The sequence below is a fragment of the Schistocerca gregaria genome, chromosome 2, assembly GCF_023897955.1.
Source record: "Schistocerca gregaria isolate iqSchGreg1 chromosome 2, iqSchGreg1.2, whole genome shotgun sequence".
Classification (NCBI taxonomy): domain Eukaryota; kingdom Metazoa; phylum Arthropoda; class Insecta; order Orthoptera; family Acrididae; genus Schistocerca; species Schistocerca gregaria.
The window spans coordinates 340,472,213-340,499,739 of NC_064921.1; the positions used below are offsets into that span (position 1 = coordinate 340,472,213).

A 27,527-nucleotide genomic window follows, 5' to 3' on the forward strand; every position below is an offset into this window, starting at 1 on the left:
TGAATCTAAGTACCACTTGTGGCTTTCAGTAGTGCACAGATAATCCAATTCTCTTGTCAAAGCACCCTGAAACAATCTTAATTTCAAGTTGGTTCAATAATCATTATTATTCAATCTTATTTACATTAAATTATTCTAAAGCAAAAGTAAACTAACGGTAATGGAAGGAGCTTATTTCAAGGAACGGAGACAAATATAGAATCAATGAAACAAAATTACAGCCAAGAATCAATTTTACTCACATAAAACTTTAATGCCATCCTACAAAACTTCCTGCAAATTTCAATATTCTGATTATATTTTCCCTTAAAGTTGGGATATGCTCATATTTCATAAAATAAGAAAACAGACAATGTTGAAAATTAATGTCGAGACTTCAGCAGCTGCAGTAATTGATTTATTCTATTAAGAAATTACTTCCTTCAGCTGCTTAAGTCTATACACTATTTCTTCAGTGTGTTTGCAGATTTAACTACCTACACAAATATTTTTCTAATGTACTCTACACTTACTAATTTGAGAATGTGCATTTGCCACATGCCAAAATTGCTATAATCCAATACCATGGACCAATCATACAAACTGTAAAAACTGAATTTCAAATCGACTAAAAACCCCCAAAATGGAACAATAAACTGGTATTTTAAACAAAAGAGGCTGTTGTTAAAAGAGTTACATTTAATTACACTGCCTAATGGATGGCAGTTCATCAAATTCTGTGTGTACATAGTTCATTTGATAAGATTTTACATTAACATTTCTCAATCACACCATGCACACAAAGTTTCAATCAAGTCACAATAGAATCAACTTTGCTGCAATGGCAATTTGATTCTACAGACATTTGAGATCTTCACTGATGGGCACATTGAATGCCTCCAGAACCAGGACCATACTCATCATCATCACTTGCATAGGCTTCTTGTCTTCCTGATCCTCCCGAACTGCGGTCATTTGGATCATACTCATTGAGATCAACTTCTTCTACGTGCTCTCCTTGAGGTATGTGGAATGTAGGTCGTGGTGGTAACAATTTTTCCAGTTCCTGAGGAAAGTAATAATCCATTAGTTTCTGAACATACTGTCTTCAGTTGACAATTACCACCTTGTAAACAAAATACAATAAAAATGTACTCTGGGGACTAGCTTACAAAGAGCTAGAAAATGAGGTACCCACAAAGCCTTCCCTTGGTGAGTTATACACAATCTACTGAGCAATGAAATTCTGGCAGCTGTAATTTGCACCTGTGTGACATTCAACGTGGCTATGTTTTGTGATCTCCTGCTAGTGTGACTCATTCCATTATCACTCAACTAAATAACTGATTAAATCTAAGCTTTTTATGCTGGATATGACTAACAAATATTTTGATTTTAAACTAATTTTGTGGCTGAGAGTTCCATGACAAATTCACAACAGTTTTTGTTCTTGGTAACCTAAGTCCAAGTAATTGTGGAACCAAAGTAATTATGATTAGAATAACTGCATATTTTAGATAAAGTGAGCAGACAGACTAAGTTTAAGCTAGAAACACTAGTGTCCTTACCTTCAATGTTACTTCATTTGCAAAATTATTGCTTGGGAACAGTACATCAAACTTTATGTATAAGTTTCCCCTTTCAAAGGGATTTCTGTACTGTGGCATTCCTTCATTTTCAATACCCTTTACATCACCTGCAAGAAATTATTTCAATTAAATGATGTTACATGGCATACTTAATTTCCTCATAAATTAACTGACAATACATTATCCAATCATGCAAAACCTCATGGCACTAGTAATTTATTAAATGTTCTGAGACTTCCACAACATCAGCACCCATGGCACAGGTTGCCTCTATGTTCAATGCACCTACAAATGTGGAAGAAACATGCCCACACATGGTATACCATGGTTAAAGACAACATCAGCTGACAGCTAGAATACATAAGGCCATACCAGTGAATTATCAGCAATCATTCCCCTTGCCAATGAATGCTTCGACAAATGCTCACGTCATTTTAACCACTTGACATTGCTGAGAGCTGGAGAACATTTTATTGAATGCTTCATTACGAACTAAGAATTTAGCTAACTATGAACATTAAATCATTTATTACAGCTAATGTGTACAAACATGAACAGCGTAGCCAATATTCTGAAGACATTAATAAGTAAAATATTATTGTAAACTTTTCCTGCTGACTTTGGCGATTCTTTTTCTAATCATTTACCTCTGTTACTACTAAAATCTCCAACCTACTATTTGTTTACAACATTTGAATCATCTACATGAAATTACCAAATTTTATGGACTGTAAGACTTGTTTGAAAAATTTCCTCCAAAACTCAGGTGTCATTCAAAATTAAAGTGTCTAGTGTGATTTCAAATTCCCACCAGTCTTAAAAAGGCCTTATATTTTGTGTAATGGGAAACCTATCTGGAAACATTGGATTCAACTGGCACCAACAGTGCACTGACACAACAAACAAATTTTAGAGATTCACTAGCTTGCTAACACTTATCACCCTCCCACCCTACTATGACAAACCTCTAACATTATCTAGGCTAAGATGCTTCTTTACAATCTATGGCACCAGTGAACTTAAATGTGATTTGTGTTATTGGTAACCGTACAATATTTTTGTTCGCAGCTAGTTTCAAAATGGAAAAAGATGTAGACTATAAATTGGAAGTCAAGCATATGCAGAAGAACATGGAAACAGGCTGAGTGGCATTTCAGCCCTCCACAAATAAAAAAAAAAAAAACATTTGCAATTGGCAGGCTGAAAATGTGCAAATAAAGGACTGAATGCAAAATGGGAAGATGATTTCTATGGATTTTATTTTAAGGTCAGTTAAGTTTTATAAACAGATTTGTAATAAAAATGGTAAAAATATTTTTAAAAGTTACTTAAAAATTAAGGTACATCTTATTCCATAAAATATGGTACAAACTATTTACAATACAATTATTTTCACAACCACAAAATATGCAGAAAATTAAAATTTTACTTTTGTAATTTAATTTCCCACACAAAAATCTTAAATTTGTCTCACTTAAAGATGTCAAGATTTTTATGTATGTGGTACTGTATCAAATACTACTTCAGTACTCACCAGATTATTTTAGTTTCCCAAATATTCCAAATACTAAATTACCCAGAATATCAACCAAGTTAAATGAATCAATATCATGCATACTATGCTCAGCCATTTGTTTCACGTGTGGCTGCTGATTTTATATGTTGCCTGGCACCTGCAACTATTTAACATGTTTGGGATCAAAAGTATTTGCCTTTTGGGTAGCTGCCAGACATAGTTGAATATTTTGGAAACAAATTCTGGTGTTTCTACACTTTCTAGTCATTCATTCGGATATAAATGCTGGAATGAAGATGAGCTAAATAACAAAAAATGTTTAAACAAACTAACAGTACTCGTGAATTACCTCACTGCTTCTTCAATGCTGAGAATTTATTGAAGAGTGTTTATGATATGCCTGGTAAGGTACAAACAGAACATAGAACACCATTTATCAATGCATTCACTCTAAACAGCTTATGGGCCACTATGTCAAATCACCTAATTTCTGAACACTTTTCCTGCTCAACCTTATGCAATTATGTGAACATTCACACGTTCCAGACAAACATTAGTAAAGTTAAACATTTGTCAAAGCAATACTGCCTGAGATACAGTTACCTGTTTTCACTTCATGCATGATTTTGAGCAAATTGAGCATGAATTTCTGGTAGCTGAGTTGTTAAACCTCGGGTAATATTTTGTTGAAAGACATGAAAGTGGCCATCTATGAGCCATATTCAATCAAGAAATTTTTTGGCAGAATTATAAGAAAAAATTGAAAGTTTGGCTTCTTGTATATCAAGGACTAAAGGTATGACAAACGTGAATCTTGGCATGTAGTAACCTAACAAGGTTCTCAATTATACTGTTTGATGTACTACTTAAAATACTGAATAAATTACGTGCAGAAGTTTAAGACACTGTACAAAAATTAAAAGGGTTTTCCATCTGATTTTGCAAAGAAACCTATCTTCCATAAGACTTTCCAAACTGGGTTCATTAGGAAGACAGTTGTTTTAACCACAAAGTATCTTATGCAGCTTGGGCTAACAGTGCTAGGTAATTTGAAACAAAGTTGGAATTATATCTCAGAGTAACTGCATACTAAACATTTAACTTTATACACCATTGCTGTGGCACAATGACGTGGGATACCAAATTTCATTAACTTACTATTTTCCAGTAGTATACAAATTTGTCATTAACATGATTTTTTAAATACTAAAACTAAGCTATATTTGACTTCTTTATGAACACCATTTTCTTAAAAAGCTTCAAAACCAGTCATTTGAAACACATTTTACACCACCCTTGACAATGGGTTTACTTTCCAACTGGTGCTAACAAAGCTACATAAATTTCGGCGAAGTAGTAGGGAAAATCACACTTCCAATACAGTTTTTACTTTGGCTTATTACATATCTTCGCTTAAAGGCATGGTAAATGTGAAACTTTAGACAACAGCAACTTAGCAACATAAGATTTCCCAATGCGAAATATTCACATATTAATGTCCAAATTTCTACAAAATAAGTTCAAAACATTTTTGTAAATATTGCAAAAAGCATATCACAATTTGCTTTTAGAAAATCTGTTTTCCATAGCAGATTTCAAACTAATCACAGTTGGAGAGAACATGTTTTCAAGCATCCAGAAAATCATGGTTTTGAAATGTGCACAAACACCCCAAAATGGGCAAATTTAAGGCAATGTACCATAGCAACAGGATACATTTCAAAAACTACGACCATGTTTTGCTGTACGTTCTTTTTATTTGTATACTGAAAAGTAACACCTCACTATACTGTGTTTGTCCCACTTTGATTCTTCAGTATCATCTGGCTGACAGTATCAATTTCCAGAAAATTGACTGCAAAAAATAGGTAAAAATCTCAAAAATGTAAATTGCAATTCTGAGAAGTTTAAAACCAAAATTAATTTTACTTTTTGTTTGCCACATATTTGAAATACTCCTACAGATTTGTCAATCAAGTGATAAAGTACTTAATAAATGGCTCAACACAGACAGGTAGCACCACGACAACTGGGATACCAAATTAAGAAATCAAAATACGGGCTATACAAGTAGGATGAAGAAGCAAACTGTGGCTGGTATTGCACAGCTACCTTGTGTTACCAACATGGCAATTGGGTTGCCAGTTCATGTTCTTTAACTGGTAGTGACAATGGCATCATGCACCAACACAATATGACAAGATATTACTCATCAATTTAAAAATAAGAACCACACACAATGAGATGTGGATAACAGGTTGCTGCAATGCAGCCTGTTGCCATGGTACAGTCCCTAAAATTTAACCATCATTTTTATGTATTGTTACTGCACTGTGGACATTCTAATGTGATATTGTGAATGCCTGAAAACATGCTCTTTCCAACTGATTAGTTGTAAATCAGTTATGGAAAACAAGTTCTCTAAAAATAGTTTACATGTTATCTTCTTGTAATTTTTACAAAAACCAGGTTTTTAATTTGAACTGATTACGTAGAAATTTTAAAAGCTGTACATGAGCATTTTTTTTTATATGCAATACCTTAGGTTTCTAAGTTGTTTTGTCCAGAGTTTCACATTTACCATGCAAAAGTAAAAGCTTTACTTGCAGTGCAATTTTTTCTAGTTACTTTCCCTTAATTTATGAAGCATTGTTAACAAATGTTGGAAATTAAATCCAATGTCCTGGGGTTGATTCAAGTGAGACTGGTTTGAAGCTTAAATAAAAAACGGTATTTGTAAAAAGTGTTTAATATACCATATTTTCAACTTTTCATTAAAATCATCGAATTTGTAGACTCTTGGGGATAGGTGAATGAAATTTTGTATTCCATATTCTTGTGCTACAGAGCTACTGTGTGTTAAGTTTCATGTTCAGCATGTGATTACAAGATTAAAAAATGAAGTTTATGCTTTTTGTGCCACTTATCACACTCAACTGATTCAAATTACTCAGAACTGTTTGCCCTTATTGGACAATCAAATTACTTTTTGCCGTTAAGACCAAAGTGTTTTCCATGAGCCCAGTCTGGTATGTTTCATGGAACAGCTTTTTGCAAAATCAGGTTGAAAATGCATTTTTTATCTTTTACTTTGCACTTATTCAGCATTGGAAATTGATACACATACGAAACTTTATATTTCAGAACCTTGCAATTTCAAGTTACTACATGTTGAGTTTCACATTCTTAATACCTTTAGCCCTGAGATAAAAAAACGATGTTTGAATATTTTTTGGGTGTATTTTACAGGCATTTTGCCAAATATTTTCTGGCTGAATACGGCTCAAAATACCATTATTATTCTTAAGACAACGCATTCAGTTGAAGATGGCCAAATTTGAAGTATTTCAATAGAATATTGCACAAGACATAACAACAAACTCGCTGGAAATTCACACACACTGTGCAAGCTAGTGCATGTAGTCAAATAAGTGACTATTTTGGCTCGTATTGCTTTTACACATGTTAAACTTTACCAATGGTCATCAGGGACATGTGTGAATGTCTAAAACAAAATTACAACGAAATCTGATGGTCGAGTTGGGAGGTCTAGGTGAATTGATGTATTCTATAATTTTTCCCTATTACTTAGAAAATCATTGCTGTATTAACTTCACTTATAATACAAAGAACATTATGTGAGTTGTTAACAGAACAGCCACCCAAAACTCTCAAGCTTCAAACATGAAGTAACAAATACATCCAATCACATTAACAATTTACTGTAACCTAGGACTTCTTGTTTTTGAAACAATTATGATGCTTTAATTAAAATCATTGATAAAGTAAAGCAGTGCACATACAGAACTTAAAAATCAATGGAGTAAGTTTATAGAGCATACAGTAGACACACTATTTTGGAAAGTAGGCTTTATAAACAAAAATTTCAGAAGCACCTAACTTCAAATTTCGTCAAGCTTTGTACTTTAGAGATTTTTCAATAAAACCAATGACCCACTATGCCAATTGCTTCTGTTTAATACTGTGCAAGAATATTTTCTTAATAATGAAATACAGTAGTTCACCACTTAACGTAACTTCATGAGCACTCTTAATCGTGGAATATTAAAAAAGTAATTTTCAAACAGCAAGTCAGAATACTACAATGCACCAAGATAAAAAGCTTCTGTAGTGGCAGCCTAAAATTAATGAAAACCTGCACAGATAACATATTTACCCGAATATGTTAACAATCATAAGGCACCCCCTTCTTCCAAAAGCCTTCTTGAGAAAAAATATTTTTAAAATATTCTGACTAGTCAAAATTACCAAATGTTTTATTGACAAAGTAGTAATAATCCTAATAGCAAAGTTGTGGAATCTTAATCTTCATTGTCACAAATATTTGGCTATTTATTACAAATACATGGCTATTTTTGAGGCTGCTGTTACTGTGGAATTTGAGAAGAGATTTTTCTGTCCGAATACACATCATATTTTGGAGAGTGTTACAATGATATTTCCTAACATATTGTCTACCCACCACTCATCCATTGCCTAGAACTAGCATCTGACACACAAATTTCCACCATACATCATGAGTGTTTGCAACACTGCAGCATGAACCAAGTGTGCCACCAGCCCCTATCTAGACTTTTACAGTCTCCTGCAGAAATTGATACTATTGTTGAATTTTTGTCTAATTTTAAAGTCAATTCAATTAAAATACAAATGGATTCTGGCAAAGTGCAGTTTGAATATGGTAGACATTCCTAAAAAGCAAAGGTATATGGTACAGACTCCCACTGTTGGGAACATGAAATTTTTCTGAAACTTCCTGCACATTAAAACTTTGTCCCGGACCGAGACTCAAATTTGAGTCTGTCGGACACAGTTAATCAGCCAGGAAGTTTCAAATCAGTACACACACTGCTGCAGAGTGAAAATCTCTTTCTATGACATTTTTCTGGCCAGTCACTACTCCCCTCCCCGCATTTATCTAGTTCTCAAACAGGCTGGTATCACTGTTCCACCTCCAACTCTTCCACAGTGTTTCTGCAACTGAAAAATATGGACTGCAATATATTCTACCTGGTCATATGTAACATCACCAGCTAACACAAATAGAAGATCGCAGTCACAATTTACTCCAATTATTGAACTTTCACTCTTCTCACCATCTAGCGATGTGTTTGTACTATCTCCACAACGGGTATCGCCACTTTAATTTACTGTCTAACAATCAGTCCATTTAGTACGATTCATTTCAATTGATAGACATTCAGTCTCCATTAATTTTGCTTATTACTTCACCCGAATGTCACCACATTCTAAAGTTGATTAAAAGCTGCTAATGTTATTACCCAGTATTTTAACTTTTGAACAGCACTAATTTCTCATTTGCCATCTATGTAGTAAATCATTACAGTTTGTCTATCAAGTAAAATACTGAGCTGGATTCAGAATCAATGTTTTTTGAAGGACAACATTTCCATTTTTTGGAATGTTACCTTTACTTAAAAATAAGCATTAATTTTTGTATATAGTATACATACATGTTTGAGAATGATTTGCAAGCCTGTCCAAAAACAAGAGTATTTAAGATGATTCAAGTCAGTGATATTTCCACCTGTGTTTCACAAAACTATCAAATTTTAAGGGGAGCAACAGACTGTTGTCCAACACCCAGGTCGATAGCAGACAGGAGTGTTGTCAAGCACTGCTGGAGGCCATGAGACTAGTGTCGAGTGAGCTGTAGTACCGGAGGGACAGGCAAGAATGGTGGCTGAGTGAGTAGTAAACGGTAAATTCACCAAATTATGACAAATGAGTGCATCCCCCGATCGTCGTGGGGTTCACTCATTGCTACCGATTTGCAGGTGACTTGAAACCAAGAGTGACAAGTGCCGAATTACGTATTTTGTGTCAACCACATCAGCCAGCAACAACCACGGATTGCGGTGAGGATTGTTGTGAATGTTAACCATCATCATTGCACGTGACTAAGTACATAAAATCAGCAACCAATAGAAGATATAACTAATTAGACGTGTAAGGCGAAAGTAGCAACTGAATCAGAATTTGTCTGTTAGAAAATACGTATCAGTTTGAACATCACAACCTTTATGGTCTCTAAGAATAGACAAACTTTCAATCATTAGCAATTCCTTCTCAGAACACCCACACACTGTTGAAATACCCCCGAAACCACAGCAGAAAAACAGCCTTTCATCCATTAACTGCACGGTCCTATAATCATAATTATTAACTGTTTGGCAGCTTTGGTAAATCACAAAACCCAGTAAAGTGGCTAGTACATAGTTTTTGGCATATATCTTGCAATAGCACCGCCACACAAATCAAATGCCACATGAAATTTTGAGCCTGTTCAAATGTGATTATCGTTTACCCATCCCTGGCCTTCTGAATTCTTCACAATAAATATGCACGTTACCTCAAAAGCTAAGACACCATCCATAAACGTAATATGACCCCATTACACTATTAAACAATGTAAAAGTGTTAACCTCAGCAAAAATAGTTGAATCTGAATAAAAGACCTAGCATTTCTCAAATGAAGAATTTGGGAAAACAATCTTCTAATCAGATAAATATGGCTAATTAACAATTCCAACAGTCAAAGAATCTCATGATGCCGAGGGAATTAAATCAGGAAATGTCACATGAAGTTTTAAACAAGTTTTGCTGTTGGAGCAGTCAGTTTCCAAATAGTAAGAAGCATACAAGATAACAGGAATAAAAGGTTCCATCAGAATGAAAGGAAAAGGGAGAAAATGTAAACACTGAACCAATTATCCAAAAGAATTCTTGTTAAGCATATAAGTTTTTGAAACGTAGTGCTATGAAAGACAGGTCAAGATTACACAGGTAAACAAAGCAGTTAATTCAGAGATGCTGTATTGAATTTCTGGAAAGAGATTCATGGCTCAATGTGATTAAGTAAAGTTAGGTGGGCAAGATATCTTGATGTGGTAAGAAACTGTTAACCAAATGATTGAAGTTTGGAGATAAAAATTGCTGATGGAGTCCAAGGGTTGAATGTGGGTCACTTAATAGTGGAACAGTGGTCCTAATTTGAAAGAAATTTTGCAAACATTTTCCCTACTGAATAGAATTGTACAAAATTTGAGCTCTAGATATGAAATTCAAGCGTTTTGAGAGACTTCCAATGGGGGAGCAGCAAAATGTCGTGCTAACTCCTATGATCATGTGCTGACTTAGAAATGGAATCATTAATGTAAAGGGGCTATATTAGAGGCACAAAGTTGTGTGTTCAGTACAATTATATAATTTCAAGGTGCTGCCATTCACTTAAACTTGAGATGATCATACTACAGTTCCTTCCATTACCATCATTGTACATAGCCTCTGTGGAGCCTATTGAAACTGCCAGTTTCTCATGGACCTCATTCTGGCTTGATTAATACTTCAGTCATTGGAAAAGATTTTGAACCTTTTAAACTTTTGCTGCTCACTTAGAGTGCTGAAGCACTTTTTAATGTCATTCTTTGCTACTGCAAAAGGATCACACCACTGCTATTACACGAATTTGAACTGAGGAGCAAGGCCTCAGTATAGGATGGACAGGCACACACAATACACAGTCCCAGTCACACTGGCTAACAATCTGTTTTTAATTGTTGCTAGCAAGCTAGTTACATAAAATGTTTAAGTATTAAAGACAAAATTACAGAATCTAAAAATAAACTATATCTATGAAACATCACATATAAGTAACATTTTGCAAAAGTATAATGCACGAACCAATAATTCACGAGAGTATGGAATGGAGACTGGAGAAAGGACAGGAGGGCAATGTAGCTTAAGGTGTCAGCTGTGTCACACTATAGCTGTTCAGATTGGTGGGTCTTTATGCAGGAGACATCACCTTCAGTAACCAGACAATCACTAAACTAGTACCACTGAAACAGCACTTCTTGAGAATTGTGAAAGATGAGTGTGGAGAAGATCAGGCTGCCACACTGTAGGTGTTTTGTGTATATGACCCAAAATAAGGGAGGAGACTGATTAAGTTAGACACTTGTTCATGGCTTTAGAATTAACTTATGAAAAACTAATGCACAAGAGTCGCTTTACACAATGTGCGTAGTGCAAGAATGTGTGTTTCCAATGTTTTCCAGATGTTTATCATTCAAAAATTATTAATCATACAACAAAATTATTGTATGTGCCTGCTGCATTCAATTCATATTTAATGTAATGAATGTAGTTCTCAGTTCTTGTCAAATGCAAAAGGCAAGAATAAAGAAAAAAAATTGTTTTGGCCCAGGCACTTCCTTAACCACCTGACTCACTGATTATGCACTATCTTGTACAATTCTGTTTTAATGAATGACCCTTAGATCCATAATTTCAACATCCCTCATATGAATGGCAACCAGGACAAATAATTTTAGTGCAAGATAGCTGGCAACTCAAACCATATCACAATTCAGTCTGTAATCTAATTATCCAAACACAACTGTCCTCTTGTCAGTTTCTTTGCTAAATCTGAAGTCCAATTATGTACACCATAAGCTGTGAAGCCCTTGCAAATTTAATATTTTCTTGTAAAGCAACGCAGCAACTGCCGTGTAATAAAATTTATTCATACTGTCAATGTCATTTACTGTGAGAACTCTGCTGCTTTATCTTTTCTTTGGGACATGCACTTAAATTCCACCAACAGTACAGTGTCTCCCTCCTCCCATAATTTTCAGAACAAAAAAGATTATATTTACAATTGTTAAACTTTTTAACAGCCAAAACTGCATTTGCTCTAAGTACTTTGAGACTGTCTGCTCTGATTAATAATACATGCTCTATGTTTTCACACACTTTGTTTTAATAATCGAAGGAGCTATGATTATAGAAAGGTAGTGCTTGAATGGTATCTACAACTTGAAAAACCTGATTTGGCATTTTAAATAGTTGCAAAGCAATTAGGTACATTCAGAATCCAATTACCTTACACTAACACCTTATTTAAAATTACTACATCAAGGACTTACTATTAAATGGAATACATAACCAACCTAAAAATATTTTAGTTGTTTAGAAAGGTAGCGAATTTTAGTGTAGATAAAGCATCAATAATAAACTCATTTGTAACTATAAAGACACACATGCATAAAGGAACCACAGAAGAAAAAACAACAAGCTATGTTGCACAGAATAGCTATTAGTCTAATTTTACTTCCAGACTACAGTTGTCAAGGATGGTTATGTACATGTCCTTATACAAATCCATACTGTTCCCATTACATCAGGACTATTTAAAATGAGAATAAGAAACTAATATTCCATAAAAAAGGAGGAGATTAATGTTTAATGTCCCATCGACAACAAGATCATTAGAGAGTGCACAAGTTTGGATTAGAAAGGACAAAAGGAAACTGACTTTGCCCTTTCAAAGGAACCATTCGGGCATTTGCCTCAAGCGATTTAGGGAGAAACCATCATCTGGATGGCCAGACAGTTTGGAAGCATTGTCCTCCCGAATGCAAGTCCAGTGCACTAACCACAATGCTATCTCACTCTGTATTCCATTAAAGAAGTATCCCTCAGAGATATGCTTAAGCATGTAAAGCAAAACATGTTTTGTAAAACGTAAGAGCACTAAAAATCTCTTCTTTCACACACAAAGAAAATTTAGAACAAAATATTCAGCAGTATAGATTGTAAATTTGCTGTTTTTCTCAAATCACTGCAATACAACAAAAAATTTGGAGCAAGTAATAATAATCAAAACATTGAAGTAACTAATACAAAGCTACAAGAATAAAGTAAAGTAGACTAAAGTATTGGAACACTGTAAAGCAATACATGTATTAACCTACTCAAACATTTTGAGACATTGGAATTTTAGGTAGCAATTTAAGTTACAGGGGTACAACATCACTTCCAGTGAATCCTAAAGTTTTACAGGTATGATAGCAGATCATTCATACATCTGATGAATTCACTTCTAAAATAATTATGCCTTACTATAGAAGCCCTTAAGTAATATCACTCAGTACAATAGTTGTGCACAACTTACAAACACACAATGCATATACTGGGTGTTCTATTTATGTGATGACTGCCTATGCAGTGCATTACATACCACACAGCAAGCGCTCCATTGCCAGCGATTAGAGGCCGTGTCACCTGTCAACTGCTGAGGTAAGACAACTACATTTACAATATAAGCAAACAAATTTTGTACTCTTCCATGTCATGCAAAGGAGATGTCAGAACTGCCTGCTATTGTTTCCTAGCATTTCTTACATTTACTGAAGGTATTATTAATCACACGATGAAATTCTCTCTGAGATATTGAATTAACTGATTCATGGATATTATCCTCGAGTTCCTCTATAGGGCGAAGATTTGTTGTGTACACTTTGTCATTCAGTGCACACCACAAATAAAGATCGCATGGAGGTAAAACAGGACTTCTAGTGGGCCAGATAGTGTTACTAATCACTCTCATTGAATACATCAAGAATTAAGTGCCAAGCAACATTGGCAGTATGAGCCCTTGCATAATCCTGTTGAAAACATATGAAGCTTCATTCTCTTTCTCTCAGCCAATAAAGAAACAGTTGCAAAATGTTTTGCACATATCTTTCACGTGTAACTGTCAGTAAAAAAAATTGGGCCTATTATTTTGTCACCACTAACTGCACACTACACGCATTTTTCTGATGACAGGGTTCCTCACAAAGCACCACAGGTCTATCCGCACTCCAATGCCAGTAGTTAGAGAACAAACATACCCGGGTAAATGGAACCCACCTCACCTGAAAACAGAATGAGCTAAGGATCCATTTCTCAATCATGGACTTGTTTTAAAACCCATTCGAAAACTTAACTGTGTGCAGGATCACCAGGTTGAAGTTCTTGTACTATCGATACTTTATAGAGCCTTAACCCTAGCAGCTTAGCACCTCTGGGAGCTTAGCACCTCTTCGTACAGAGGTGCACGTGTGTTTGCTGTGTAAGACATCTACAAGACTTTAGGGAAATTTTCCAGGTGATCTGCAATGCCTTCGAGACAAGATTCTGTGAGCACTGTAGATTTTCGTTTACAGTTCTTATCTTAAGCACTTCCCCTTTCACAAACTTTATTCACTAATTTGTGACTGGATCACGACTGAATTCTAACACCTCGAAACTTCCATTGCAACAATCTCCAAACATTATAAGCAGACACTGTACGCATATACGAATCTTAGATACACGCTCGTGGAACTAAATAACTCACTCTTTCTGTTATTGCGTTCTCAAAACTTCACTGTTAACTCGTGATGCCAGCTAGAATGACACTGGCTAACTTGCGTATGCCTGTACAACCTCCAAGCACAGGCAGGCACACACACACACACACACACACACACACACACACACACACACACACACACGAGGGGCATAGTGTGGTGAAGGGGAACCCACTTGACCAGCAATTTAAAGACACAGTACTCTCTTCACTGTTTACTTCGAAACAAGTCAGTGTAATAAGGAAAATCTTCTGCACCTGCATTGGGGCTGGGCATGGCAGCACAGCTACATCAACCAATCACATGTTATTTTGTAAACATGTCTACAGCAATGATTCAGTGTTGTCACAGCCCTGTAGGTGGCTAGTGTTTCTGGCTGCAACTGCCTTTCTTCACTGCTGAAAGCTGGAAACAGCACTGTTAGCTGTCGGGGATCTTCTCATGCCGAACTACTATAGCCAGATGAATTATAACAAGATGAAAGAAGAGATTTTTAGTGCTGCAAGTGTAATGGGCTTTCTTGTGATAACCCAGTGTATGTGTTCCAAAACTGTTCAGTTATGGAACATTTGGGTCTTTTAATTATTGTGTATGTAAAATTTGTCAAAGATTCCCATGATAAGAGCCCAACGAACGATAGGGACATAGCTGAGAGATGGAAAGAGTACTTTCGACAGCTACTAAATTGTGATGAACCCAAACTGTCCAATTGCCTCATACATAGAATTCAGCCAGTGGCAGAATCGGTGATTGGGGAGTACCAGGGAGGTTTCCGGCCAAGACGGTCAACAGTAAATCACTGGTTGAATGTGGTAAAGATTTGCATATTCATTGATTTTAAGAAGGCCTATGATTGCATACATTGCAAGAGCTGCTCAACTGTTTAAGGTCTGGCAAAACACAGAAACTCATCAATCTGATAAAAGATCTATCTGAATGAAACACATGCAAAGGTGAAGATGGGAAATCGCATAACTGAGGAGTTTGAAATTGTGACAGGAATCAGGCAAGGAGATGGGTTGTCCACTATCCTGTTCAACTTTGCGCTCAAGAAGATCGTATGCAAGACCTTCCAAGAGAACGAAGGGACTGAAATTGAAAGAAAGAGACTGGCATACTTAGCCTATGCAGACATCTTTTTACTCTCTAGGTCGGAAGAGGAGTTGGAGCAAATGACTAATGCACTAAAGGAAGCTGCCAGCAAATTTGGGCCAAACATAAAGCCAAGGCAGAGCACCTGGTTATGGTGCGTGGTCATTGTCAGAATGTTGATCACCTACAACCACTGCAGGTTGGGGACCAGTCCTACAAGAGTACAAGAATTCAAATACCTAGGGGCACTTTTCACTGAGAACACATCATGTGAAGCAGAGATCAATGCCAGAATACAGGCAGGAAACCAATCGTACCACAGCCTAACACCTGCTTCGAACCAGATATATCTCCAGGCAGTTCAAGATTCGACTGTACAAAACCCTGATCCAGCCTGTTCTATATGGCTGAGAGACATGGAGTATCTGGAAATAGGACTTCCATAAGAAGCTTGATTTTGAGAGAAAAGTGCTTCGGAAGATCTTCGGTCCAGTTCTGGAAGCAGATACAGGGGAATGGAGTATCAGTTACAACCAAGAGCTTGAACTATACCAGCAGCCCAACATAGCGGGAAGTGTCAAAGCCAAATGAATGCAGTGGCCCGGATGGAGGATCACAGATGGCCTCGGAAGCTCCTGGATTTCACACCTACAGGAAAGAGACCGCCAGGGAGACCCAAGAAGAGTTGGAGGGATGGACTCCATGAAGATTTAAATTAAGTGTCAATAGATGAACACATGGCGGATAGCAGCAATGGACAGAATACAGTGGAGGAGGAAACTTTTAGATGCGTGTAGTCCACCTGCAAATTTTATTACAAAGCAACACAATGATTATGAACATTTGATTTAGTTCCAAAAGCTATATAGTGTTTGCTACTCCCATCATCCCAAATTTTTTAATGTTTTTTATCTTGGCATTTCATTTTTCTCTTGCATCAAGATTTCTTCAAATGGCTCTGAGCACAAAGGGACTTAACTGCTGCGATCATCAGTCACCTAGAACTTAGAACTACTTAAACCTAACTAATGTAAGGACATCACACACATCCATGCCCGAGACAGAATTCGAACCTGCAACCGTAGCAGTCACTCAGTTCCAGACTGAAGTGCCAAGATTTCTTCCAATACTCTGAATGATATTGATAGTTTTATCTCAAAATTTATAACATTATTTTCCAGAACTATCAATGATTTACAGTCTAGTTCACAGCAAACAATTTTCGTTAGTGAAATACAATCATTTTTCACTTTATTGATACGAACAACTATGTCAAACATTAATACAGAATTACAGTGCCAAATATTAATACAGAATTACATTAATCCAAGAACCTAATACTTCCAAATAATTTAATAACTAATTCAGCTTTTATTTGTTTTTATAGTCAGGGCAAAAGTTATGGAACATTACTAACCTGGTTTAATAACCTGTCCTGGAGGATGCTTTATGACAAGATCACGCCCATCAAGGTGTTTAAGTGTCATCTCAAAGCCACAGAGAGCTTCAGTAAGAGAAAGTGCATGGGTCATAACTAGATCATCATTTGTTCGTTGGAATTTATCGTGTGGTTTTTGTTGAAGAACTATAATTACATCCCCTGGTTCAACATCAGGCTAGAAATTTAAAAACAATTATTGTCATATCATTAACAAATAAGAAAAGCTACTAATCATTATATAACAAACCTGTTGGTCCCCTTCTCCACGAAAGTATATTTTCTGACTTTCCTTCATTCCCTTATCAACATGGACTTCTAGTATTTTTGTTTCATTCACAACTTTTTTACCCCTGCATGCTACACAGCGATCCTTCTCGTGTATGACCTCACCTGTAAAATGCAACTGATTACAAACATTCGTGTACTGTCATAATTAAAAATCACTTTTACTGGCTGATGTACAAGATTAAAAGGAAAATGGAATAGCAGAAAATTTGTGGTGCTTCTGTGGATACTGCCCATCACATGTATGCAGGTGTGTGAAATATCAAACTTTGAGCTTTCTTACAATTTTGTCCAAATTTCCATTCCTGTAAAGAGCTGGTGGGTGTCAAACACCAAGTTCTGGAATTATGAAGTAAGCAGATGAAGTATACTGTTGAGCGCCAGCAACAAAGAATATGTTCTACCACAATAACAAACTAACTGGCCAGTCTAAGGCTTTCCAGATATTGTCATACATTACAGAAATCTGAAGATATTCCATCAACATAAAATACACCATTCAGTTTAGAATAGTTAACCACTTCCAGAACTTTTACAGTAAGTAACAAAGAGAATTTCTTACTAACCATTTTCGGAAGACCTTTTTCCTGATGAGTTCAATACTTTAAATGCATTAGCTGTAAATTTCTTTCTACTTCAATTAATGGCAGTTACATGGTTGGAGTGCTTACCTTCACCACTACATGTTGGACATCTTGACTGCAGTTGCTGCGTCATTCCAGGTCCCAACTGTCTGTAGGTAACTTTAAAACCACAACCAGCACATGTTCGGCACGTATGCGTTGTACCTGCTCTTCCTCCTTTCCTTTAACATAAACAGCATGATAATATAAAACCATTAACACAAATGAAATTCACAGATCAGTTTTTTTAGTACTTACCCGCCACAAGTTGTACAGATGACATTCTTACTAAGCTGCAATTTGGATGTTTTACCATTGTACAGATCTTCTAGGGAGACCCTGGAACAATCAAATGGATTAATTTGGAATGAAGCAGTGATTTCAGCTGATTATTACACTGGACATACACTGTGAGAACAACACTGATAAAAGCCATTACAATATAAAATAACAATGTTCAACTACCAATAAAATTTTGTTTTCTTAACTCTTGGTACAAGTTCACAAGGTGACATAATAAAAGTCATGAAATTTTGCAGTGAACTGTGGAAACTAATAAAAATTGGTGTAAAATCAGAATTATAGACACTGATCTGTAAGTAACTCCATTTATAGTAATTGTGGAAGTATCACTATTTTCGTGCTGCCACGTATGTGCATTATGGAGCTCTGTCGGTTGTCAGTTACTATAGAAACTCCGAGCTCACCTCACTTCAGAGCTGTGTTGGTTGCACATTTATGGTTTAGATGAACTCTACTAGGATTGTCACACTTCTGCGAAGTTTTAATTTTTTTTTAATTTCCAAATGACATGTTTAATGAACACGGCAGCAGAGTGTACTTGGCGGAGTTTTCTTTAAGTGTGACAATTGTAGCAGATTTCAGCAATAACTGGCCATGACAGAAGTGCAAACAACAGACTGGCCAACTAAGGACAAAACTGAAAAACTCACTGAGGAAGGACACCAGGGAACCAGGAGAATTAGAACTATTTTAAAGTTTGACAAAATATTTGACATTGTGAATGATGAGCTGATCAAGCTACAGGAAAGTGAGCAAAATTATAAACCCATCTTGCTAAAAGGAACAAGACTAAAAAGTATAATGCTATTACTTGACAGCAAGCCTTTAGTTCCTGTCGGGGAATGGAAAATCACGAAGGAGATTTGATTTATGACATTCATTCACCCAAAAACATTATCTGCGCAGGCACAAATTTCATGGCTGTGTGAGAAGCACATGGCAGTACACACTGACATCCAGCCAAATTTGATGAGACACACACAACTTCCTTCTTCCTTTGTTAGACGAGCCAACTGACCAATGACCTTTTTGCACAATTTTTGCAAACTCAGCCCGAAGAGTTCACTTAAATTTATATTACGCGATACAATTCACCTCCTGAAAAGACAAAGTTACAAGAAGATGTGGCTCATGTAAAAACTTCACATCATCTCTAAAGGACACAGCATTTTAATGTATAATTTATATATCAATCACATTGTTTAGCAAATGTTAACCAACACAGCCCCTGGGATGCAACATTTTGTAATGAAACCCTTATTCATCAAATTCACTGTTCAATTAAGTCACATTTTATACTTAATCATAGTTAAGCACACATTTCCCACTTCAAATACAAGGATAAGGCACCATCATGAAGTATTTTAAAAATTAGATTCAACTTCTGCTAAACCAGCAATCTCATCCCCAGACTAATCATTTTTAATGTTATCAAATTACACTTGCATAACAAAATACCTTACAGGCAAGAACAGCAGAGGTGCTATGAAGTTACATCAATAATCTAAAATCAGTGGAGGGCAATGTGCTTTAGACTTTCCATCATTAGATTCTTAAACCTGTATATTTTAAAAAATCCCAGGCATCAAGCCAAAATAGTTAAAACAGTTTAGCTGTACCCTGTAACAGTACAAATCACAATGAGGTAAGTACTCAACACCATTTCATTATGGAAATCAGTATTATTTTCTCTCATGTTCTTTAAGATACTGCAACTACTTAAGCTTTTGATGTTAAAATAATGGAATTACAAATTGAATGTTAAATCTTTGTTAGCACACACGCTAATCTAATTATTTACAATCTTTGCATTAGCATAGCAAAATTTGTTTCTTGTTTCATATTTGAACTTTAATTCCAGATTTGAAAAGGCATTTTTAATTACATTTTACCCATACCGGTAGGTACAGAATGCTTCATATCTTCACTTTTGCATGTTTACTCCTCATGTAATAACGTGGATATCCTCTAAATTAGATTCTAAATCGTGATCCCTTATCTTTGTGTAATGAGTGTATCCGACAGTGCCGTGAATAACAACTGATATTCTTACATATGTGATAATACATCACCATTTATTAAACAATATGGGGTTTAGTAGTAGCTGAGAAAAACTAAAAATCACTAAGGATTAAGTCCATCACCTAAAATACCAAAAAACATCACTTTCCTTCTATGCAATTTCAGTATTTTTATGTGGCTGTCACAATTCTGCAAGTCTATTACCCCAAGTCCATAAAACTTCTTTCTTATGCTAGGAAAGTTCAATAATTCATTTGTTAATTCTGAACAGTTTATTTTCAAAATCAATTACTACAGTTGCCCATAGGCTCAAAATATGGACCAAAAACTCAATTTTGTTGTTACTATTATACCTCAATCACAACTCAAGGTGAATAACAAATTTTTCTACAGTGAATTAACATGTCTATTCTGACCTGTTAGGAATTAAAGCTGAAGAAAGGAGGATCAAAATTCATATGTAAGTGAAAGCATATTAACTGCTTTGAAGCAACATTAATAATGATACTGTTATAAAAAGAGTATTTCACAATGAATTACAGTAAATCTTGTCACAACACAAAGAAACAGTTAACTGTTTCCCATAGTAAATCAATAATTACACTTACTTTAGTGTGTGTACGGTATCCTCTCCTCTGTGACGCCTTCTGCCTCTCATACCAGGCCCCATACCCATACCAAACAGGCCACCACCAAATATCTGTGAGAACAAATCATCTGAAGAAAAGCCATGTCCTTCATGGGCTCCTTCTTGCAAGCCCTTCAGCCCAACTCTGTCATATGTGGAACGTTTCTTGGGATCAGACAATACTTCATACGCAAATGAAATCTCTTTGAATTTGTCCCCAGCTTCTGGATTCTTGTCGGGATGAAATTCCTTTGCCAACTTTCTGTATGCCTGGAAAGATGATTTTATTCATTTATAAAATGACAAAGAGGCTTAGGGCTGACTAGTACTTACCTTTCACAGGCAAAACTAATGTGTCCTGCTGACCCATCTATAAAGTTTAAGTACTGTAAATGAAAAGCTCTACTCGTGGAATTAACTCTGTGATTATAGCCAAATAAAAAATATTGATTCACTTTTCTAACAAGAATTTGTTAATTCCCTTTCAGCACCATTTCTGCAGAGGAAAGTTTAGTCATATGACTTGACACATGCAGCACAACGAACCTGCATCACAGGTGTAAAATTAAACAAGTTGTGTTCTTCCTGCTCATATATTTGAGACATTAATAGCCCACTCAGAAACTGTTAGTTCCTTCTCCTGCTGGTCATTATATTGTAAGTTTTAAATTTAAAAGACCAAAATAATCTCATCTGTAAATACTAACAACACAACTAACTTCCCTTAATGTTTAAATTACCACTACTTATTCCCTTAGTACAATTTCATCCACACAATCTCAAAATTACTTACATGACAAAACAAGGAAAACAATGGAAAATGATCTCAGATTATTCTTACATTGAGGACAGAAGTGAGACTGTCATATGAGGAAATGTGCTGTAAGAAATTCTGTTGAATATAAGAACACCCAAAGACCACTGATTAGACATAGTACCTTTTTGCAGCCAACAAAGCACTGGAAACAAAATCACAAGTATTTTTCGTTGCGTAAACAATCCTAAATACTAGAGACCACTGCACAAGTACTGCAAAAAAAAAAAAAGAGACCAAGTTACAATCTTAAGGTAGAAAAATATTAATTCTGAAAGCACACTACAAAAACTTTCTGCTAGATTAAAACTGTGTGCCAAACTGGGGTTCTAGCCTGGAACTTTCTTTTTTGCAGAAAATATTCTACAGGACGAGCTAGCCAAGCACTACTCATAACCTGTCCTCACACTTAGTTCCAAAAGTGTCTTATCAACCTTTCAAACTTCACAGAAGTGACTAGAGCTCCTGGAAGAAAGGATATTGCAGGAATTTGGCTTAGCCACAGCTTGCTGGATTGTCTCCACAATGACTTTTCCACTCACCACTGCACAGTGAAAATTCATTCTCATTACTGGGAGAGCATTTCAAGGAAAACAATTATACAGCAGATGTCCAAACTACTAAGGCGGCTTGTGATCAGTTTAACATGGCATAAAATGGAAACAATTGCAACACTACAACCTGCAGCAAATTTTTAAGACCCATAAGCACACACAAAGATTTATCCCTGGTCAAAAATGTATGAAGCCAACCAGACAATTGAAATCCCTCTGCAAATGTTATCTGGAAAAACATCAAACATTAAATGAAAGAATGGAAATTTTTAAAGTGTAACATATTGATTTTTACTGCATAATTCCAAACAAATTCTACTGATCACTTACAAAATGTCAAAGTCAAGAAAGGAAAATCTATTGACAAATAACCAAGTTGGTCAAAGTAACTTTCACATTCCCTTACTTATGCTACTTTTACCTATATAAAAAGAATTCTGAATGACAAGAAGCCTTAAGGACACGAAAAAGGTTCTGGTTCAAAGATGCAGAAATCTCATTTCATTAAGCACTCATATCATGAAACTGAAGACAAGGAAGCACCATATAATTTACCACTTTAAACATTTCTCAAGATGTGATGTCATTGGGAATAAAAATCAAAATCATGTTTACTGCTGAGAAAACACTACAAAATATTCAAATACAACACTGAATGGTGATGGACAAGCAGCATATTATGAATGAACGAAACAAGCCATCACTAGAAACAAGTTATTATATGGTGTCTTATCCACCACTACAAACAACTAATTCCATGTTATGCTAAATTGTTTCACAGCTTAAAATGTGTAATCTAATAAGAATGAGCACGCAGAGCAATGTGCACTTATCTTGACCCACAGATTAGCAGCATGAACAACTCCTAAATCCTACATATTGCTCCTTCGTGCTTTTAAGTAACGATCAGTGATTTTATTCTCAACAAAGACAGCTGAATTTGCAGTAGATACGGTCAACATTTAACACTGCTGAAAAGCATCTAAGGTAGGAAAAAAGTATGTAAATTCACATCTAACTAACACTGGGGGAGAAAAGTTTGCTACTAACTTAGATTGCATTAATGTTGATTGTGTGTTAACGTATTCCAGCTGTAGGACACGACAAACCTGTGTCATCTTTCATATCTGAGTTGCAACCATGTTAACATTGAACTCACTACCCTGTGAAGGGCACCATCCACTGTTTCACACACAACACATTTCAATTGCAGAATACTGAAGATTTGATGCAGCAATCAAATATTGTGCAAATAACAAATCACACCATATTTTAAGTGAGCCAATATGAATGAATAAGTATGCATTTGTTACTGTTTACTGGCTACCACACAATTTCAGGACACTTAGCGCAGCAGCCAGTACTCATTCGGACATTTACCTTTTCAGCATTTTTGTTGTAATTCAGGTTATCTTTGACTGACATAAATTTGAATACATCATTAACTATTTGTTGGTTACTAACTGTTACAAGTGGTTGAGAGGGGTTTGTATTCAGTGTGGTGTGAAAGTTCAGAGAGTGAGTCTTTAGTGTTGGTTAATTTGTTGATATGGACCAGTGGCAGTTTTTCCATAGTCAAGTTCACATCTTTCTGAACTGCTTCTGTTCTCCTTTTGAGGAGTACAGTTGTGTCATCTGCAAATAATGTGGTTTTGCGTGCATCTACGATCAGGCTCAAGACATTAATATAGAGAAGGAATAGTTAAATTCTCAAGACAGCACTGTGGCACACCTTGTTTAACAGTTTTAGAAGTAGACAATTTCAGTAGTTTGAGTTAGTTGTTAGTGTACTTCATGCTGACTTTCTGTACAGGATTGCTTTGAGACATTGCAATCCATTTGTCTACAAGGACTGATACCATACTGTTCAATTTTTTCCAGCAATATCTCTTTATCCACTGCATCAAAACCCTTTGATAGATGTAGAAATATGCCTGTAGTTTCATAACTAACAGACCCAGTATATTAATGCAGTTATATACTGCCTTTTCTGGCGACTTATTGTCTCTAAACCCATGTTGGGATAAATTCAATAAACCTTTTACCTTCGAAGCCCACTAGTTTTTTTTTTATGCACAATTTTTCCAAACCAGGGACCCATGCAAATCATTTGCAATTTTAGAGTTTTAAATAACAACTATTTGGAATAAGTGTAATCACTGGGGGAATGGGCAGGTGTGGAAATTAATGAAATTGTGATGTGTGATGAGAGTTGCAGGAATATCATCAATGCTAGTTGAATAAGTTTTACTCAGATCTTTTGCATCCTCTTCTTGTGACTGGTAATGAATATTTACTTGTGGATTTTAGTTTGTTTGGTAGTCGATAATTTGTGCCTGGATTATGTTTCACCAACTTTTCAGCTATGTCCACAAAGAATCTAATGTGTTCATCACTGTTTAATTTCTACTTTTTCTTATTTAATTGTTTTCCTCTCTTCATCTTTTTATAATATTCCACATCGCTTTTACTTTGTTTTTGCATTTGACAGCGTACTCACTGTGCATTCTCTTAGCCTGGATTATCATTTCTTAGGAGGCATGTGTAGCTTTTATATTATTTGTCACAACAAAATTATTGACAGAATAATTTAATTAGATTGATAAATCTACTCACCAAACAACAGCAAAAGACAAAAGAAGGTTGTAATTAGGCAATCTTTCAGAGTCAATTGCTCTTTCAGGCAGACTGTTTGATGGAAAATAACTGTAGAGGTCCAAGAAAAGGGTAAATTTCAAAAATCACCCAGAACTGCTGGTCGGGGGAGACTTACCACAGGGATGAGAAGGAAAGACTCTTTCCCATGCTGCAAGTCTCCCCTGATTCAAAGTTCTGGGTGACTTTCCTGATATCTACCCCCTTTCCTAGAACTCTCCAGTCCTTTTTCTTCACCCCTCTTCCTTCCCTTCAACCCTTCTGCCTGACATGGAGTCATTGGCTCCAAAATCTTGCATAATTACAACCTCCTTTTACGTATGTTTTATATTACTTGATTAGTTGAGGGGAGACACTGTTTAATGTACAACACATGAAGTATTTTTGGAGGAGGTTTACACAGCTGGAGTAATTTTTCTTGCTTCCCTTGCCATTATTTTTCCTTAGTGATTTTTATGAAAATGCCTCTTCAAAATAGTGAGTCACTGTGTCAAGAGATGTTAAATTTTTTGTTGACTTTATCCACTACATCTCTCCAATTTACTTATAAAGACATGTTCTTGATTGTAATAACTTCAAGAAGTTTTAGGCAACATTGAGTCTGAGGTATCTGTTTACCTCAACATTCAGTATGGCAGTTCGGTGGTCACCGAGTCCTACATTGTAGATTTGTAGCTGTATTGGACACTGGTGTTATTCTAGTGGCCTCTTATGAGACCATGCAGATTGTAAGATTTTGCAGTATTGATAGTCATGTTAGGTTTGAAAGTACATGTTAAAAGTCAACACAACAAGTTTCCACTGACTTTGCTTAAAACAAAGTCCAATTGGAACAAAAAATCATTAACAAGCTTTTGATAGAGGTATAAAGTGAAGCATGTGGCAACAAAGCCTGCAGCGAATCATGATGGAAAAGGGAAAACACATAATAGATAGATCCAGACACCTCATTCAATGACACGGTACAGTCTGCATTTGAATGTTTAAAGGAAGCCATTTGTCAAAGTTTTCATTGATAAGGGCCTTTGTTCTGTACTAGTTACATTTCCACTAAATGTTCACAGGATAAACAATTCTAAAAAGAATGGCTGCATCAGCTGCTCTTGTCTATGCAAATGTTCTGTCAACTATGAAAAGGCAGTTTAAGTTTTAGTTGAGATTTATGGCCACTTTTTAAAAATGTGGAAAGTTAATTTTCGCATTCAGTTGATGTAGTGCTCAATTGCTAAAGCAAGTGTCAAAAGAAGATTTGAAAGGTACAAAAAGTAAACTCAGCAAACCATTCTCAGAACATACTCTAGTTCTGCTTTTTCAAAGCAGTAACTTTCTGCTAATTTTGTCACAGCCTGTGGAAGTACTGCACTAGATTAATGGTAACTACTGCAGTCAACAGATCTTGTCCCTGATTCCTATCTATCTCTCAATTTATGTTTATGGGTATGTATTCATAAAACTTCAATTCTCATAGCAAATACTGTTCTTATACCACTTATCATAGCAGATGCAAGTTGCAGTGACTGGGCATGGGCCTAAATTTTCTGCTCATTTCTTTCAGTTACTGTGAAGTATAAGAAGTCTCAAATCAACTGTTAAGATTTTGAAACTTTACTTACTTCACTGCCACTACAGGTTTTTCAACACAAACATGTTGAAGTAGGATAATTATTGTCTCCATTCGAAGTGCAACCAAAGAAAATTAACACCTGTTTGTGAACATATATATCTATCTTTTCTTCAGATATATTACACACAATCTAGTTAGGCCTACAACATACAAAGATCGAAACAAATGCTCTGTTGTCCACTAATAAGGCAAAATGGGTACAGTTCAACCAACCCTGATAAAACTGGCTTTTAAGTGTCCATCATAATGTATCAAATACATGTAAAATATACTATATATATACACCCGGCAGTGGTGGATCCACGCTCATTTATGCTCTTACTTCATTACTGACACTACAGCACTTGCAAAAATAAACATTTCGTGACCATGTGATATTTGCACATTCGTTAAGCAATTTGGCTACCTGGATGCATACGGAATACCAGTTTCCGACGAGGTGCTTTCGTGCCACAGAATTTACAACGACCAGGATCAAATTCACCTGCACGTAGGTAAGAACACGACACAACCTTTCTCGTAATCTGCTACGAGTCAACTCTGGCACACAAATAACCACCTGCAATTTCGGTGTCAATTATGAAAAAATTCTAGATCGTCGACGCATTTACAGACTACATGTAAGGTGCGCCCACGGGTCCACCGCGCAATGAACACAAATACTTCTTCACGAAACAGCATGTCACGATTCAATGTGATGCAACAGATTTATTTAATTAATCATCGGGTCTGACAAAAGATCTGGGTCCAATAAATACATAAAGCGTTTCACATGAAAAAGTGCTTAACTGTCCAGCACTACGTAAATGGCAAACGTTAACACAAATTTCTAAATTTAAAATATTAAGTGGGAACAAATAATTACTCCAAAGTAAAAGTCACTTGTTCGTGCCTCTGAACAAATAGTATCAAAAACACGATTCCACACAGCACCCAGTACTAGAAGAGAGGTGATCCTTAAAAGAAGAACATAATATTTATATTTCTACAACTACCTACCTTTTTAATTTCAACTTCAGATGCATTTCTACTCACACCTAATAAATCATACAACTTAGAATCCGCCATCTTCTAAACAAGGAATGACGTCCGCGATTGGACTCAGGAAGAAGAAACCTATTGATGGCTGAACTTGATCCAAAGTATGTCTTTACGAAGTGAATGTCAACGACATAATACC

The 27,527-nt window shown here is 35.8% G+C and overlaps 1 protein-coding gene across 1 annotated transcript; it reads right to left on the bottom strand.

Moving 5' to 3' along the window:
• Positions 1-215: 215 nt before the first annotated feature.
• LOC126337008 (dnaJ homolog subfamily A member 2-like) lies at positions 216-27,527 on the bottom strand. The gene is made up of 8 exons (XM_050001258.1): positions 27,347-27,527; positions 20,681-20,970; positions 18,006-18,086; positions 17,796-17,929; positions 17,087-17,229; positions 16,816-17,014; positions 1,548-1,675; positions 216-1,045 (listed from the first exon to the last, which is right to left on the bottom strand). The coding sequence occupies exons 1-8, from the start codon at positions 27,413-27,415 to the stop codon at positions 854-856; spliced, it is 1,236 nt and encodes a 411-aa protein (XP_049857215.1). The 5' UTR covers positions 27,416-27,527; the 3' UTR covers positions 216-853.